The sequence below is a fragment of the Pseudochaenichthys georgianus genome, chromosome 24 (genome assembly GCF_902827115.2).
Source record: "Pseudochaenichthys georgianus chromosome 24, fPseGeo1.2, whole genome shotgun sequence".
Taxonomy (NCBI): Eukaryota; Metazoa; Chordata; class Actinopteri; order Perciformes; family Channichthyidae; genus Pseudochaenichthys; species Pseudochaenichthys georgianus.
This window is the reverse complement of record NC_047526.1, coordinates 7,529,301-7,546,666: the sequence shown is the minus strand read 5'-3', so window position 1 is coordinate 7,546,666 and position 17,366 is coordinate 7,529,301. Positions and strand designations below refer to the sequence as shown.

The following is a 17,366-nucleotide window of genomic DNA, read 5'->3' as shown; positions in this document are numbered from 1 at the left end:
AAATACATGTAGTGGAGTGAAAGTGCACCATTTACCTCTGAACTGTAGTGGAGTAGAAGTAGCATAACATGGAGATACTCAAGGAGAGTGCAAGTACCTTAGTTACTTTACATCACTGCAGCTGTCCAGCATGGAGGATGAAGAGAGACATGCCATGTTTTTATCCAGATGCCGATAGATGCTTACATTGACTTACGCCCACACAGGATTCCTTTCTAATGATTGAGATAAATCACTGATCAATACTATTGATTGCATTCTAATCCAGTTTGGCTCTAACTTCCTGTGCAAAACTGATGCTGAAAGATTCCCCATACCGCTGCAAGCAGAACTGTTTCAAAAAAGTTAGCTTTGACACCAGTGCAGGATTTGGGATTTTGATAACGGAAAGCAAAAAACTGTATCTGAAAGTATTACATTACATTGCATTTAGCTGACGCTTTTATCCAAAGCGACTTACAATAAGTACATTCGACCAGGAAGACACAACCTTGAAGAAAACAGAATCATAAAGTACATCATGTTTCATAGAGCCAAGTATTTCAAGTGCCATTCAACTGGCTTTAGATAAGCCAGCCCTTTATCAGTATATAAGTGCTTTGTTAGCAGTTCTTTGTTAATAATTCTATCGCTCGAGGTGGAGTCGAAAGAGATGAGTTTTCAGTCTGCGCCGGAAGGTGTGTAAGCTTTCTGCTGTCCTGATTTCAATGGGGAGCTCATTCCACCATTTTGGAGCCAGGATAGCAAACCCACGTGTTTCTGCTGATGGGAACTTGGGTCCCCCTCGCAGCGATGGTGCAGCGAGCCGTTTGGCCGATGCAGAGCGAAGGGCACGTGCTGGGGTGTACGGTTTAACCACGTCCTGGATGTAGGAAGGGCCAGATCCATTCGCAGCATGGTACGCAAGTACCAGTGTCTTGAAGTGGATTCTAGCAGTTACCGGAAGCCAGTGAAGGGAGCGGAGGAGCGACGTGGTGTGGGAACATTTAGGAAGGTTGAAGACCAGACGAGCCGCTGCATTCTGGATGAGCTGCAGAGGTCGGATGGCACATGCAGGTAGACCAGCCAGGAGGGAGTTGCAGTAGTCTAGGCGTGAGATGACGAGAGCCTGGACCAGAAGCTGCGTCGCTTTCTGGGTCAGCTGGGGACGTATCTTCCTGATGTTGTATTGTTTGTAGTTTCATTTTTTTAGCAAGAAGAAAAACATTCTATAATATTTGTTATAGTTTCCAACGTTGCATTTTACCCAGGGGTGGAACGTTATAGTAAATGTACTAAAGCAATATACTAAAAGTACGATTTGGAGTTACTTGTACATTAACCGAATATTTGTCTTTTAATGCTACTTTAAAATTCTACTCCACTACATTTTCAAAATCCATATTTTACTCCAACGCATTTATTTGACAGCTTTAGTTACTTTAGAGATACAGATTATTTGTTCATACAAAATATAAACCAACATATAAATGAACATTGACATGATTACGTGTTAAGATGATCAGCAGCAGATTCATTTAATGTTCCTCCTCTTTTATCATAATAGTCACAAACTGTATCAATCGATCAATGTTTATTTATACAGCCCAATATCACACATGTTACATTTGTCTCAGTGGACTTCACAGTGTGTACAGAATATCAGTATGACAATACGACACCCTCTGTCCTCAGACCCTCTGTCCTTAGACCCTCTGTCCTTAGACCCTCACATCGTACAAGGAAAAACTTCCAAAGAAAACCCAGTTTAAAGGGAAACATGGGAGAAACCTCAGGGAGAGCAACAGAGGAGGGATCCCTCTCCCAGGACGGACAGACGTGCAATAGATGCCGTGTGTAAATTTAAAAGATAATACATTTGCAACCAATAGACCAAATGTTTGGAAATGCATGTGTGTATATTAGGAAGATGAATCCACGAGGATATCCATCCAGGACCGATGATCCAGGACCACAGCCACGGGATCAGCCACGACTCAAGGTCCAGGGCTCGCGATCCAGGACACAGGATCAGCCACGCGACTCAGGATCCCGGCGTAGATAGAAACCAAAAAGACATTTGGGGAAGCTGGGTTAATCGGAACATGAGAGTACACAGGTACAGACAGAGAGAAGGAAGAATCAATAATAATAACTTATAAAAGGAAATGTGTTATTCTGTAAAGGGCATTACACATACGAGTACATTCATTGTTGGTACTTAAAGAGCAAATTGAGGCCAATCATCTTTTACTTAAGATTTTTGAATGGAGGACTTTTAACAGTCACAATGTAGTTGTGCTGCTTTTACTCAATAAGAGTGGCTACTTCTTCCACCACTGGTCTTACCAAAGTAACCAGTGCACAGCAGGGCAGCAACATTTTGAATCTTTTCTTTTGGTCAAATAATTCAGTGAGGCAAGCAAACACTTATACCTTAATATTAGGTGTTATCGGGTATGGTAAGATATATACAACATCAGTAGACAGCATTTGAATTTGTTCTGAATATGGACAGTATCAAGCTACCCTATTTGAACTGTTGTGTTTTCATTGAAAGGAACCATTGTTTTTTTTAATAATTGCAATTCCAACCCATTAATGAAGGCCACCAGCCATTTGTGAAAGCTAGTGGACTTTTGTAAAGAAACTGCTATTTTCAAGGACGATTTTTATTATTAAGGATTATTGAGCTCATAAAGGACCGTTTTTACTGGCTGAATAGTCCTTTCTTAGGCTCGTTAACTGATACATTTTTAGGCTTTTTGAAGATGAAATAAATCAAAAGGTACTTGCTATGCACATTATCTCTGTTAGATTAACCTGGAGATCATAATGAAATTACTGGACCCAAAACATAAAAAATGACCATCCAGGCACTACGGTACAGATAAGTACCATTGTCGGAGTAAAGTGTGAAAGATGTTCCTCACTCAGCATGTAAGTAAATCATGCAGGATAAAAGCAGTGTGGATGTAGCAGCCGGGTGAGTCACACCTGCAGAGGAACATCCTGCTGCAATGTCCCGGTCGTGCTCCATGTCCTTCCTGTGGTCGTACTTCTCCCTGGCTCCCGTAGCACCTGCAGCATTGCCGTTTGTACACAATGTGACAGACTATAGAGAACTCCATTAGGGCCCTGGCAGAGAGAGCATTGATCTGTGTTGTGTGAGTAAGCTTTGCAGCAAAGTCACACCACCCCTCCTCTCCAGCAGAGTTGATCAGAGAGAGTCCCAGAGACATGCCGCACCATCAGAATCGGAATATCTATCAGTTTAGCTAAATATTTCCCGATCTTGGCCGTATTCTTCATCAAGCTTGGCTCCTGTGTTGTTGGCTGTGATGTTGTGAGCCTGGAGGGATGAAGCAGCAAAGACACGACGAAGCAGACTGTGCCTTTCTGAATGTGCCAGGGCCTATCTGTGTCGGGCACAGCTTGCTGGATCAGCATTTTGCTCAAAGAGACCAAGAGAGAAACACTCTATTCATGGCTTATGAGGCCGGTAAAGGGCCACAGGGAGCGCAGGCAACAAGCAACATCTCTTCATACTTGCTTTTAATTGCCATTGTTATGCAAGATGTGAGAAACACCTCCAGGAGCCAGAACTTTTGCCAGAAAAGAAAAGCAGACACGGTAAGGTCCACTTTATAGCCTTTCCAGTTCACCTTCATTCGAAGTGCTAATCAATACACAACATGGAGGCTGGAACAATACGCTTGGCAAATTGCCCCTTTAAAGGCACACCGGGGAATTGGGTTCATTTATGTAAGAGCTCCTTTGTTGACAGTTGAGGTACTCAAACTGGCCTCAGACGACAGCCGTTTGCCCGACTCACCCCTCCCAGAGCTGTACGGTTGTTTTAAACCTGATTAACTGGAAATGTGAGTGTTTTACAGATCTGAACGAGTCTTAAAAGGGGCCTCAATATACTTTTAGGAGTTTCGGTTTTCCTGTATTGTGTTATAGGTTTTTGTGCATGTAAATGGTCTGCAAACACTTCCCTCCAGAAGGAGTGCCTTAATCGCCTCCATTGGACTTCTGTAACATTACGACATCACTACGTAACATGCTTCTATTGGCTACCACTCCAACACATGGTACGTGACATGCTATGGGGGGGTGGGACATTTCAACCCAGTCTCACGGCATTTCGTGTTCACCATCACGATTTGCCCCTTTTTTTCGTGTTGCACAGCACGATTTTAAAAGCAATGTATTTCTACTGGTAAAGTGTTTCGTGCCTGCAGGCTGCAGCACGTCTTTTTCTCCGGTCGGGTCGTGGAAGACCGGAAGCTGTGTGGTTCATAAAAACATGTTCTTACTCAATATCAAGCCACAGTTATTGCTTTTATTTTAAATCGTATAATTTCGGACTTTTGTTGTCGTCTGTGAGGAAAATAAATGGGGCTCAGAGCCTCAGGATACTGAAATCTGTATTTTTTAAATATTTTTTTCCTTCTAATTTGTTATTCTTTTCAAAATAACACATTGTTATTTACTCACCAATAACACACAATTATCCTTGCTTTTATTTATTGGTTTAATTCCATAATCTCGGGCTTTTTTGGCGTCCGTCAGGAACTGAATTTCAAAATAAATATAACCGGAAACAGACGTAGGCATTTCGAGCGATTACCCAAGATCCTCAGCTATGGTTTTAAGCTCTCTGATTGGATGTGTTAGCCACAATGAATGCTGGGAGTTGGTGTTTATATTATATGAAATCCGGAAAACATTTTAAAAGTATAAAATAATACTTAATTCCGAGTGCTCTTGCTTTTCTCTTTGAAAGTCATCACATAACGGCATTGTAATACACGGTTCGGCTGTATTACATATTACAGATCTGCCGTAGTTCTTTATTTATAGAGCCCTGATGAAAAGACTTTTGGAAAAACTGGAAGAAATGGCGCCGAAACTGAATGCTTGACGTGGATCATAAATATATCAACAATTAAACAACATCTTCAATTTCTCTTCACACAATACGTCTCCTTGCAGTATCAACACTAATTCGGCTGACTTTTACATTTGATCTAATTCATAGATAGGTTATATTTACACCATAACGGTGCACAGCTGAGAGAAAAGGACTGTAGTTTTTAAAGATATTACTGATTTTCTTTGAATGTAAATACTGAGTCTGAAATAGTATAGCAATATGCTGTATAATGATGTGAAAGCATGCATAAAACTATACATCTTCAGATGTTGTACATACACACTAATAATACAAAGTTGTTATGGCTGTGTGTACCTTGTGTGCACCTCCTAGTGGTTAAAGAACGTTATTGAATTATTGTTTTTATGTGTTATATTCGATTAAAAAATATTAAGAGTATATACTTTCATAGGGGGAAAGTATAAATATAGAAATATAGAATATAAAAAATCAAGAAGATACTATAAGTGATCTCTACAATAAAACAGTTTAGTGCAGGATGTACACAGATATTAATAGGAGGAGGTGCAAAACAGAAAAACGGATTAACCTTTATTTAAACATTAAATATTAAATATTAAGCCTGACAAAGTAATTAACGTCTAATATATTGCTTTCCTGCAATGTTAACTATGTTGAAGCACTTATTTTAACTGATATTATACACATTAATTATACTCTTATGTATGTAGATAGAATAAGAAATGTGCAGAATATGACAGTTTAATGGTGGAGGTACACACATATTGATAGATGTCTTGTAATGCACTGTTGAGGAACCTGTGACCCAAGTTTTTCATTCATTGCATAACTACACCGTAGTTGTGTATGATATGTCAATAAACCTTTGAAAATCTTGAAAGGGATGTGCAAAATAGCCATAATATACAGTCTTTAATTAACTATTAGTAGAGAATAACGAGTAATGAATATACTTTATTACTTGTTTCCATTCATGTCAATTGCAGATACATGTTTAGTCTTCTCAAGCACCAACTATCAAATATCTCTCCTGATTGTTGGCACTTGACAATCACCTTACCTGAATTTTACTCAGGTGTAACTAAAGTCTGATTTAAGGGTTGTTTATATTTCACATAATTAATCAGAATCTGCAAAGTAACTCAAATAAATGCAGTGGAGTAAAAATACCAGGTTAACCTCTGAATTGTAGTGGAGTAGAATTACAAAGTAGCAATGAGCTGTCATGTGGGTATATATTAATGCTGCGCATTATGGACACAAGTGATTTTCACCCATTTATTAATTATATGTTTTACATTTGATAACACCAATGTGTTTAATAATGGCAACTTCTAATTGTGGGAAAAACGAAAACGTTCAGTAGAGACGTCCCATAGAACATTTTGCGAAACACAATAGCCAGCATGTGTAGTTCTGGGGGGTGTTCGATTCCAGTTTTGGATAATCTGGCGTGGTTTCGTTCCATTTCACACAGCTGTTTGACGCTCTTCGTAAAGACTGTAGTCCTAAACGATAGCTGGGGATTATGGGTAGTGTAGTGTCTTCGGCCATCCTAAACTCAGAAATGTTGACAATCGCAATGATGTTCGAAATGTCCCTTATAGGCCTACGTCTGTTTCCGGTTATTTTTATTTTGAAATTCAGTTCCTGACGGACACCAAAAAAGCCCGAGATTATGGAATTAAACCAATAAATAAAAGCAAGGATAATTGTGTGTTATTGGTGAGTAAATAACAGTGTGTTATTTTGAAAAGAATAACAAATTAGAAGGAAAGAAATATTTAAAAATACAGATTTCAGTATCCTGAGGCTCTGAGCCCCATTTATTTTCCTCACAGACGGCAACAAAAGTCCGAAATTATACGATTTAAAATAAAAGCAATAACTGTGGCTTGATATTGAGTAAGAACATGTTTTTATGAACCACACAGCTTCCGGTCTTCCACGACCCGACCGGAGAAAAAGACGTGCTGCAGCCTGCAGGCACGAAACACATTACCAGTAGAAATACATTACTTTTAAAATCGTGCTGTATAACACGAAAAAAAGGGGCAAATCGTGATGGTGAACACGAATCAATAGATTAAAAATCGTATTGGTGAACACGAAATGCCGTGAGACTGGGTTGGACATTTCCGACACATCTCTACGTGGTTGACCAATCATAACAGAGCCGGCCAGCTACCTTGGAGCATGGTATTCGTCATTGTTTTGAAATGTTGTAATAAGTTCATTTTTGGCATTAGTCTTGTCATATTTGTAGTGTCCCTTTCTCAATCCCCTCAGCCACTACCACCGTCTCCCAGACGCCATCGTTTTTGGACTCATTTGTTCGTCCCTGTGTCTTCCGTGCAGACGAGAGCTGCCGACTTTGACTCACCTTGCTTATTCGCCACGGCTTCTTTGTTCATGTTATCAGGTTTCCTCAGCTTCTTAGACCGCATCACTGAGCTAAAGTGCAAAAGCACACCAGCCACTGAGGACCTTTTTGCTAATTAAGACAGATTAGTCAAGCAGCAAGGTCCACGAACACACTACAGCCCCCTTGTATCGCCTGTTTGAAACAAATATGGAAACATTGGACAAGGAGGTATTATGCTCCTATCCTTGTATGTTTTTAGCAACTTTATACCGTCCTTTCATCTCCTTGAGTGAACTTTGACATGACTTCAGTTCCTTGCGACAATTTAGCTTACGATGTGAAATGAAAAGAGAGAACTCTTCCTCCTGGAGGATGCTGTAAAGATATGTTAACCAGATCTCCCTTCCCTTCTCTCTTTCATCTGGCCTCAAGCATTTTCATCTTAGGAAATATTGCCTCGAGCAAAATATAAAAATGCTAATAACCTGTGCTCATCCAAAAAGAAGAGGATATTAGACCGCAACAACCTAGAACAAAGAAGAACAGAAGTGAGACAGTGACATTTCGAGACCCGTTTAATTTACTCTGATCTCTTCACTACTCAATATTTTAATTAACAAGAGATGAATGTCAGATGAATGTTAGATGAATGGGGACACGCAAAGTGGTAAACACCAAAAAGAATGAGCGGATCATTTAGCAGCCAAAAGGCCAGACATTCAGTTTGGGAGTCGGTGGAGACCAGACGGAGCTAACAGAAGAGCGAACATTTGGTTTACAATCATCCGGTGGCTGGAACGAAGCCTGCTTATGAACAATAGTGTCTGCCTGTGTCTGTTCTGGATGTTTAAACAGGACAACATTATAGCCAAAACAACTATAGGCTGAGACTATATCAACTTTGTGCTTTCACTTGTTATGCTGCCCAAATAGGCCAAAACGTGCAGGTTTAAATCAAATGAAGAGGGGAAAGTTCAGCAAGGTACAGGTACACTGTAAGTTACACAGTATATCTGATCAATAACCTTTTTAAATTCCTGTTCTGTTTGAAGACTCAACTCAGTTATAAATAACTGTTATTCTCAACAATTCTAAAATGCAGATGTTTTCTTTCTGCAAAAGATGTGGTACCTACCTCATCCAGAGGCATCATGGCGGGGACCCTCCAGACCGGGCTGTTGAGAGAAAACATGGACTTGTGCTGCCTTTGGTCACATTGCCCTTGTAAAATTTGACAAAATCCTCAGAAAAGTGAAATAAAATATGTGCAGTGATGGAATTTTAAGAGGAGAGCTGTGCTGATTTAAAACGAGGTAGCTTTGAACAGAAATGTGCAGAGTATAGGGATGGTCGGGATTCACATTATTAAAATGAATAAGATTTGCTCACATGATGTGCATTAATGTAAAGCATCATGTCTATAGGGTGAGTCAGTGTCAGTAGGGGTCCGGCGGCCTTGATGTTGAGGCCGGGGGCTGACAGGGGAAATGTGTCCTCACTCTGTAACATAAAAACAAATCCATGTAAAGGTCATGGCTCAATAGGAGACAGTAGACTTCCAGAAAACACCAGAAGGATGTCCCGCGGTCATGTGATACAGCAATGACAGTCTTGTATATTTCTATGTGCGGTTGCCTGTTTAATATAACGCTGAAAAGAAACCCAGGTAAAGAGACTGTTACAGTGTTACCATGGGAATGGAGGCAGTATGCCTGACAGGATGAACACAGGTTGTGTGACATCGAGACTCATGGGACCATCTCTGCTTCCTAACTGTGTGTCACATCAAACCGGATTTGACAGCTAATGTACTATAACAGGGGTCATTCAAATGTTCCAAGGGCCAGCATTTTTCTAAGCACTCATGGGATTGTTCAGCTTGACATTGATTATTTTCAGTAGATTGTGTTAATGCCATCCACTTAAAGGTCAACTGATCAATATTTTGTATTGTCTCCGAAGGTCTTTATTGTTCTCGTAGTGCCTGTGCTGCAGCACCTCTTTTCACCCTCTGTCTGAAACCAGAGCCCAGTCTGCTCTGATTGGTTAGCTGTTGCGATGTCCCGCCCATTAGGAATATCACATACAATGTGTTGGAGCATTAGCCTATAGAAATATAAGTGTTACCTAGTGATGTCACTATTGTAACACTTAAACTTATTAACAAAACATTTATATAATTTATATATATATATATATTTATATAAAGACAAAACCAAAACTGTGTATATTATCTTAGTCCAACTTGAAAACCGATAAAGAACAAGTTAAAAACGATGGTACAATATGACAAATATATACAGTACAGTTTGCAAATTATTCCAGGTATATTGTACTATTGTATTACTCATAGGCTAATGAAAAGGATTGTTTTGATTCTTTAAAAATTATGGTATTACCCTCTGTATCTTTTTTAATCCATCTCTCAACTCATGCTTACTACACAAATCTCATACTTTTGGGGATTAACTGCACAACCTTATATTCTGTATTAAAATATAATCGAGCATTCACTATTGTCTGCAGTATGTTGAGTTCAAAACACCAAAATGGACCTTTGATTGACCACATTTATCATTGTATTCATATTGAATATGGTGGTCAATGGTAATATTCACGCACTAAAGGACCATTCATTCTTATTTTGCAAAACATGGTTGCACGTCGAAGTAGAGTTGACAGAAATACTCCACACAAGAAAAACAAGACAACACATCATACGTTGCTAAGATCTGCAGCCTAGATTCAAATAAATGCTTGATGATTCATCTCGCACAGATGTGGTGATACGACAGTGGGTTATGTCTGGCAGCAGGGCAATAACTTGAGACGAGGTAATGCTAACCCTCTGTCATATCACTGCTCTACTGCTGTCTGACAGAAGCTATCCATTCCAGGCATCCAGCATTCATAACTCAGCGGAAGGATGAATAAAATGTGAATGTATCCATTTTGCAGCAGTCTGTTCTCCTTTATCAGTTTTAGTACTTAGCTTCACTCCAGTCATTTAGCAAGAAACAAATGCCATTATGCACTCTGGCAAAAAAAGGAAGAAAAAAATAGCATTTCCTGGGTTGAGGCAAATAATGTGTCTACCTTAGCTCAAGATAACAATGTAAGGAAAAAAACATCAGAGTACTTTGATGTTAAGACCTGCTGTCGGGCAGGTGTTTCTGTTTCAGCTCATACAAAACCATCTTTCTTGATGAGAGTTGATGACAGTACGCACGCCGATAATTACAGCTACTGGCATTAGAAACACAAAGCACATACCGCCCACACTGCAAAAATACAAAGCTAGTTACAAGAAACACAAAAATCACTGGGAAAAAAAATATATGAATCTAATAGTAAACAGAAAGTGTGTCTGCTCAGATCGGGGTCTAAAAAGTAAAGCTAATGTAGAACCGTCTGATAGCGGCATTCTTTCTGATGGCCAGCAGGGCCGACTCTAATGTTTTATTTTTTTAAATGCTAAAAGCCAAGGAGAGAAATTACCCCCTTTTTATTTTTATTGTGACTTAAAGGTCCCATGTCATGCTTTTCCGGTTGTTACCCGTCCCCTTGTGTGTTATGAAGGTTTTTCTGCATGTAAACGGTCTGCACAAACCCTGTAGCGAGTACAACTAACACAGAGAAGACCTGTCTGCTGCCCCAGAACGCCTCGTAGGACAATAGATACACCAGGTAATGGGGAACATGTGGAAACAATCAGGGAAGGGGTCGACAATCACAGGAGTGGGACACACACAAGGAAGGGAGGTCAGAGTATCTGAAACGAGAGGGAAGGTTACTATTCAAAAATAAAGGGGGAAATCGCTAGACAAAAACACTTAACTAAACTAACATAATTTGCGAGAAATGACACTCCCCTTTGTTCAGTGTGTGCACACATGCATTATTACTACAGTATGATGGCTATCAAACTAACAGTAAATTAACATATTGTCTAAACACACAAATCCAATCGGCTCACTTGTAAAGAAACAACAAAGAAACTCTTTAGTTAAACATTCAAACCATACTTTATTATAGATGATATACACGCAAGACAAATGGATGGCAATGAGCCTTTTTTAGTCACTGTTTCATCCCCTCCTTTCGTCGTCAAACATAAAGCGCCACAGTTTACAGTCAGCTGTACACACCAGAGACAATCAGCACAGCAGGGGAGCAGAGACAGAGACAGCGTGATGGAATGAGCCAAGAGATAGAACAAATATCTTGAAGGGATTCATCCATCTTGTCTTCTCTTTGCTTGAGTCCAAGCGTTTGCGTCAGAAGAGATGAGATCAATCATGAGGATCTTCTGCAAACATTGGGCCCAGAGTCCCGCCTCCTGGCTGTCGCGTCACTGCAGCGTCACGTCTGGTCTCGGCTCAGTCAAATTAACGTGTTTGTCTTGGGAAGATGGTTTGTTTAAAAAAAGTTGATCTGCTGATTTACAGATGTCTCTTTCCCAATGTAAGTGAAGAAACACACTCCTCAATCTTGCGTTCATAGTCCGAGAGGACGGCATCAAACCGACGGTTGTAGCCATCCCCTGATGACAGGAAACCCTGTGGTGCCCTGGTGTAGCGCCAACGGCCGAAGGGTGTGATGAAGGTAGTGAGGTGGCGATCCGACTCACGCAGGGGGACACTGTGGTAGCCGTTCCAGGCGTCCGTGGCGGTCTTCCAGGTGCCCTTCGGGACGCGGCGTGCAAGGTGGAACGGGGACTCAGTGGTGAAGGTCTCACGTTGGCAGAACTTGTTAAGGGGGGAGAGGTCCACGGTCCTGCGTGGGGAGCCGCCGTGCTTCCGAGTGACTACCATACGATGGCACCACGTCACAGGCTCGCCGTATGGCACACGTTCAATGACCCCAAGGGCTTCGTCCCACAGTAGGTCATCGTGGACTCTCCGCTGCCAGTGTAGAGGCACTGTAGCCGCGGTGTGACATGCCCTAGGCGTAGCTGCGGGGTCCACGTGCATCTCGATAGGTGGCCCCTCCATGCATGGTAGTGCTCGATGGGGGCAAGTATTGAACGTTGACGAGGCATATCTCCCGAGTAGCCAATCTTTCATCCTGTTATTGTTCTCTGGCTTACAAGGGAACGGCAGTGCTACGGGGCAAGCCGGGGGGAACGTGCGCTGAGGACATGTGCACTGGGCGTCCCGGGGGTCACCTGGCCCCACACAGCCGCCGTTGGCTGACCTCGTCGCATTGACGGACAAGGGCTGGTCTGGCGTGTCAGCCGTGTCAGGGCTACACCTTTCCTTGGGCCCCCCTGCAACGTCGTCCGATGGGAAGTTCGCGGGCAAGAGGCCGAGGTTGAGCAACGACTCGTAGGAGAGGTACATGGCCCAGACCGAGCTGCTCACATATACCATGGAACGGCAGGATGTGACGCGCCCCCCACTGCAGGTTGTCGAGAACCTAGCGAAGAACGCCCCCTCGATGGATATAGGGGAGCGGTTGGCGGCTGACAGGCTGAGGCTGACGGGTCGCAGGTCGTCCCGCGAGAAACCGCAGGCCAGGAACTCCTCCAGCGACCAAAGGTCCGACTGCGCGCCAGTGTCCGTGACGGCGGATATCCGAGCTCCGTCGGCCGAGCCCCGGTTGCCGGTGCCATCCCTCAGCCCGACTGGCATGTCCATCGAGATGGTGATTAATGCTCGGGGGTGGTCTCTCAGCCTGGCCCGTCTCCATTCGCCCTTGGAGAAGATGTGGTGCTCGAGTCTGATAGGTGCTTGTCTGTTGACACATCCGTGCGACGTCGGGGCGCGGCGTCGGCGATGGCTCCTGTGACGTCGGCCAGGGCGGGCCCCAGCTTGCACCGATGAGACCTGGGAGACCGGCTCCGACCCCATGGCGGCCTGTTGACTGTCGGACGACGGCTGTTGACGCCTCTGTCGTCGGCGGGCCCTATAGCAGCCGATACACACCTGGTGAGGCTTAGGATTCCACCCGCGAGGCCCCTCCGTGAAGACGTTAAAGACGCTCTTACATTCCGGGCACGAGGCAGGTTTAGCCCCGTCCGCAGGGCTTGGGGCGGGGCTCGTCTGTGGAGTCGTCTTCAGGTGCCGGAATGACGACATGGCTGATAGGGAGGACGACGGGAGAGCGTTACGGGCCATCTCTCTGTTCTCGACGAGTGCAATTACGTCATTAACTGGCTTAACCAGGACGTCAGGTGTCCCCAGCGTCTCACGGCGTATGTCCGAGTCATAAATGCCATTGAGCAGAACATCACGGATGATGTGGTCGGTATAGTCCACATCCTTACCACACTCGCATACCGCATTATATGCACATGTCTCTGCTTTACCCCGCACTCTGGCAGCGAATGCACGGAATGTCTCATCGCGTTCCTGGCGGAGCTGAAGTAGCTCGGTGCGCAGGACGCATGTAGCGACTGGGATGACAGCTAGGGAACGCATGACGGTGATTAGGTCTGGCAAGGGTCCGGAAGCGGTGTCGGGAGCGGCTTTCAACAGGCTGTCTCCAAGTACAGGTCCAGCGCACTGAAACAGCTGGAAGGGGGCCTGGGCATCCCCTATGCCTGAGCCGGCGCGGAATACGTCCCATCGGCGGATGAACACGTTCCATTCCTCTATCGACACGCCCACATCAACTTTGGGCCGATCGAGTCTCGGGCCGTGAGGGGCTGGGGCCTGGGCTGGCGCGGCCATGACAGGCGCTGCGTGCTGGTGGCTAAATCCATGAATCGTCAATATAGCAATGACGAGTGCTTCAGACAAGTCTTGGGATTCGAACTCGCAGCCGGGGACAGGGCATCCAACAATGACCATGGTGTCGTCATGAAGAAACACACTCCTCAATGTCAGTCTTGGTACTTTATTGACAACGTATTACATACATGCATGTCATGACCAATACACATATATTAAATTACATATATTAAAGACACACTAAACAGTAGTGGAAACAGTCTTACATGAGTGAGTGGATGAACGTCTCAACTCGAGGCGGAGTGAATGAACAACATGTGAACTAAAATGGCCGCTAGGCACTACCGGGTCAAAGCACGGCATATCTGGGCAGCGACAGCAGTGACGCTGCCCTCTTGTGGCCGGCGATAAACTCTTCAGTAAGTAAATGATTAAAAGCATTTTAGGGCCGAATAACATCATGTGACGGATAGAGATGTGTAGTACCATCGTTGGGCCACTATGAAAATGTGTTCCATTGCCGGCTCACTTCCTTGGGACCTGGTACAAACAAAATCGATCTGCTTACTATGGGGGGCGCAATTGAGGCGAATGCGGAAGTGCCTTAAACCTGCATTCCTTCAATGGCCAGCAGGGGGCGACTACAATGGGTTTAAAACACAAAATAAGTCAGACTGTATAGTCTACTCTAGTCAGACTGTATAGTCTAGGCAGACTGTATAGTGTAGGCAGGCTGTATAGTCTAGGTCGGGTCCGGGTCTGGACGCCGACCTATATGGACCCGGACCTATAATCAATAAATTATTAAGGGGTTTTCAATTCTGACGGATTTCTTCTATTCTAACACTGGGAGCACAACACCAGTGTGTCTCATACAGTATGCTCGGAGACGGTGGCGCTCATGTGAAATGAGACAAAACTCAACGTTTTTGACCAAACATACCCACTCAAGTCAGAACTGAGGTCAAAGGAAATAATCAGATTGGAATTCCTGGCAGGACAAGCTAGAGCTCAATCCTCTCACTGAACAAAAGTAAGTGGGGAGTGGGATATAAGAGGGACAGAAAGACAAACTGGTCCATTGCTAAGATGTGTTGACATTGATTTATTCTAAAATTGTCCGAGACTGTTAAGTCAAGATGTGAAACAGTTAAAGAAAAAAGGGAAACTCAAGCTGCGACTACACTTTATTTTATCTTTATAATATTAAGCACTTTATTTTAAGATGCACAATTTTTCAAAAGCTATTTTATTTATTTTCTAGATTCCATTTTTAAATACAGCCCGAGAAGAACATTACACATATCTACATGAATATACAGTATTTGTATAGGTCAATGTTAAGTGACAATAAACATTGTCCACGTTTTTTTAATTTGTACTTTATTTATTACTTCAGCCAGTTGTTGATTACATGCAGATATTGGTACAGCTACTAGGCAGGGTTTTGTTTACCAGAAAACACTCTAGGAACTCGGCTGTATATTTCTTCACTTACAACACTTTGTGTGAGACATGATTTTACAAGAATTCCAATGTCTCGGAGAGCATGAATTATTGCATGCATCAGTTTGCATGTCCCCCGGTGTAAGGCATGCTACACCATCAGCATGGCATCAAGCTATCAGCTGATGTTTCAAAGTTTTAAAATCATGTTTCATGGTCATCATCCTATAGTTAGCATGTTAGCATTCTACACAACTGGTTAATACAAATACAGCTGTTGTTGCTGGCCATTTCATTGGTTCATCAGGTTTTATGACAATTAATGATCCCTGAATACTTCGATTTTGTCACAAACCACTGTTGGGCAAATGTTTTTAAATAAACATTTAGATGGTTTCCGAAGTAATTGTGTTGCATCCTGAGTGAGACATGAATGGCTGCAACACATTTCACGGCCGCCATCTATCCAAAGTGTGAAGAGAAAGGTGAGTCTTTTGTGTTGGAACCACAAAAATATGCACAAAATGTCATGATTTGATGATATCATTTGTATTAAGACTGCACATAAAGAGGTTGACTTATATCGACCTACCACTGACGGACATTGCCATTTCTAAAGCAATGCTGTGAGGAAAAAAAGTGCATTATCATTGTTGTTATTTGTTGTCCCTAAACCTTGGGGACTAGCTTCACAAATACAAAAAGTCAAAGTGGTCTCGGGGCTGTCACTCCACAGGATGACCTCAAGAAGTGGTGAGGCAGCAGATTGGGATTTTATTTTTGATGAACAGCCAAATGAATCCAGTTTCAATCTTATCGCTGCAGCCTGTTAAATAAGACCTCATATACTTCTGCCCTTTTTCTCTCGTTAAACTGACAAAGGGAACCTCAGCTCCCCCCGCTTCTCTCTGATCTCTGAAGAACAGCGTGCTCGAAAGCGTGGCGCTCCTCCTCTGCAGCCAAAGATGAGGTAAATATATTCTCCACATTCACCTCAATTGGATCTCCCTTTGAATAAACTGCACCGAGTGGGAAGTGGTGTGTATAGGGGCCTCAGTGGAAGACGTGTGTTGCCTCAGGTCGAACCACAGACTGTCGGGGTGGAACCTATAGGTTGACCTGCAGGAGAGGACAATATGGAGGCGGTTATGGTCTAAGCCAGAATCGATAACCATAACATTGCCTGACGTGCCCAATGTTAACATCATTTGACTCTTGTATCATGCATTCATTATGTTGTCTACACAGTCAAAAGTACACAATCTAGGTTGCCGTTTGGTTGTAAATATAAAAAAACATATCCAAAGGGTCACATTAGTGTAAGCCGATTTCACAAATCGACATAAAACGCAGCAGAATAAAATCCAGATCAACAGTTTATTCATCTCAGGGCTTCTTCATATCCTGAGTCGTGTCTATTAATGTGTTTTAGCCTCTCAGCTCAGAACTGCTCACTCATTCATTTCCTCCCAATACCTCGATTTTCATAATGTATTCATACTCTGCTGCCTCAAAGCAGGTTCCTAATACCTTGATCAGCTCCTTTTGGCCGACCTGTTCATTTTCATTCCTGGTTGAAGTATTGTCCAAGTCTACAATGTGGACAGGTTGACTTGTGCACAATGTTGATTATTCTCTCTGAACCAGCTAAACACACGGGTCTGGGGGAGAGTTCTTCAGAATTGACGTGGCAACTCTACCGTGAAGTCAGAACCTCTCGCTCTTGGACTTGTTTTGTGAACTCTCCGGCCGAAGCTCCAAATAAACCATCAGTGTTTGACATCAGAGCTCCAGCTCTCCCCGTGTCTCCTTTTGAGTCGGTGACTCCCACTGCATTGCTACACAGAAGTTTCTCCCACAAATGTCACATGTCAAAATGTCTTGTTTAGACAAAGGTCTATGTTCATTTTCGGATAAAAGTATATCCAGGTCCAAGCATTGTTTTACTTTACATTTTTTACCTTAGCAATACAACTTC

The 17,366-nt window shown here is 43.0% G+C and overlaps 1 protein-coding gene across 2 annotated transcripts in view; it reads left to right on the top strand.

Annotated features, from left to right (window-relative positions):
• LOC139433061 (uncharacterized) overlaps positions 1–17,140 on the top strand; it is a 42,735-nt gene extending 25,595 nt beyond the window's left edge. The window contains exons 3-4 of one of the 2 annotated variants that reach the window (XR_011642618.1): positions 16,271–16,358; positions 17,036–17,140. Coding sequence is in view for 1 of the 2 variants with exons in the window: in XM_071201935.1 (XP_071058036.1) it covers positions 1,906–1,944 (39 nt within the window). In the remaining variant the exon portion in view is untranslated. Of the gene's footprint in view, positions 1–1,905; positions 1,963–16,270; positions 16,359–17,035 lie in introns of those variants that run through there. The other variant, XM_071201935.1, reaches the window with a different exon arrangement.
• Positions 17,141–17,366: the final 226 nt, after the last annotated feature.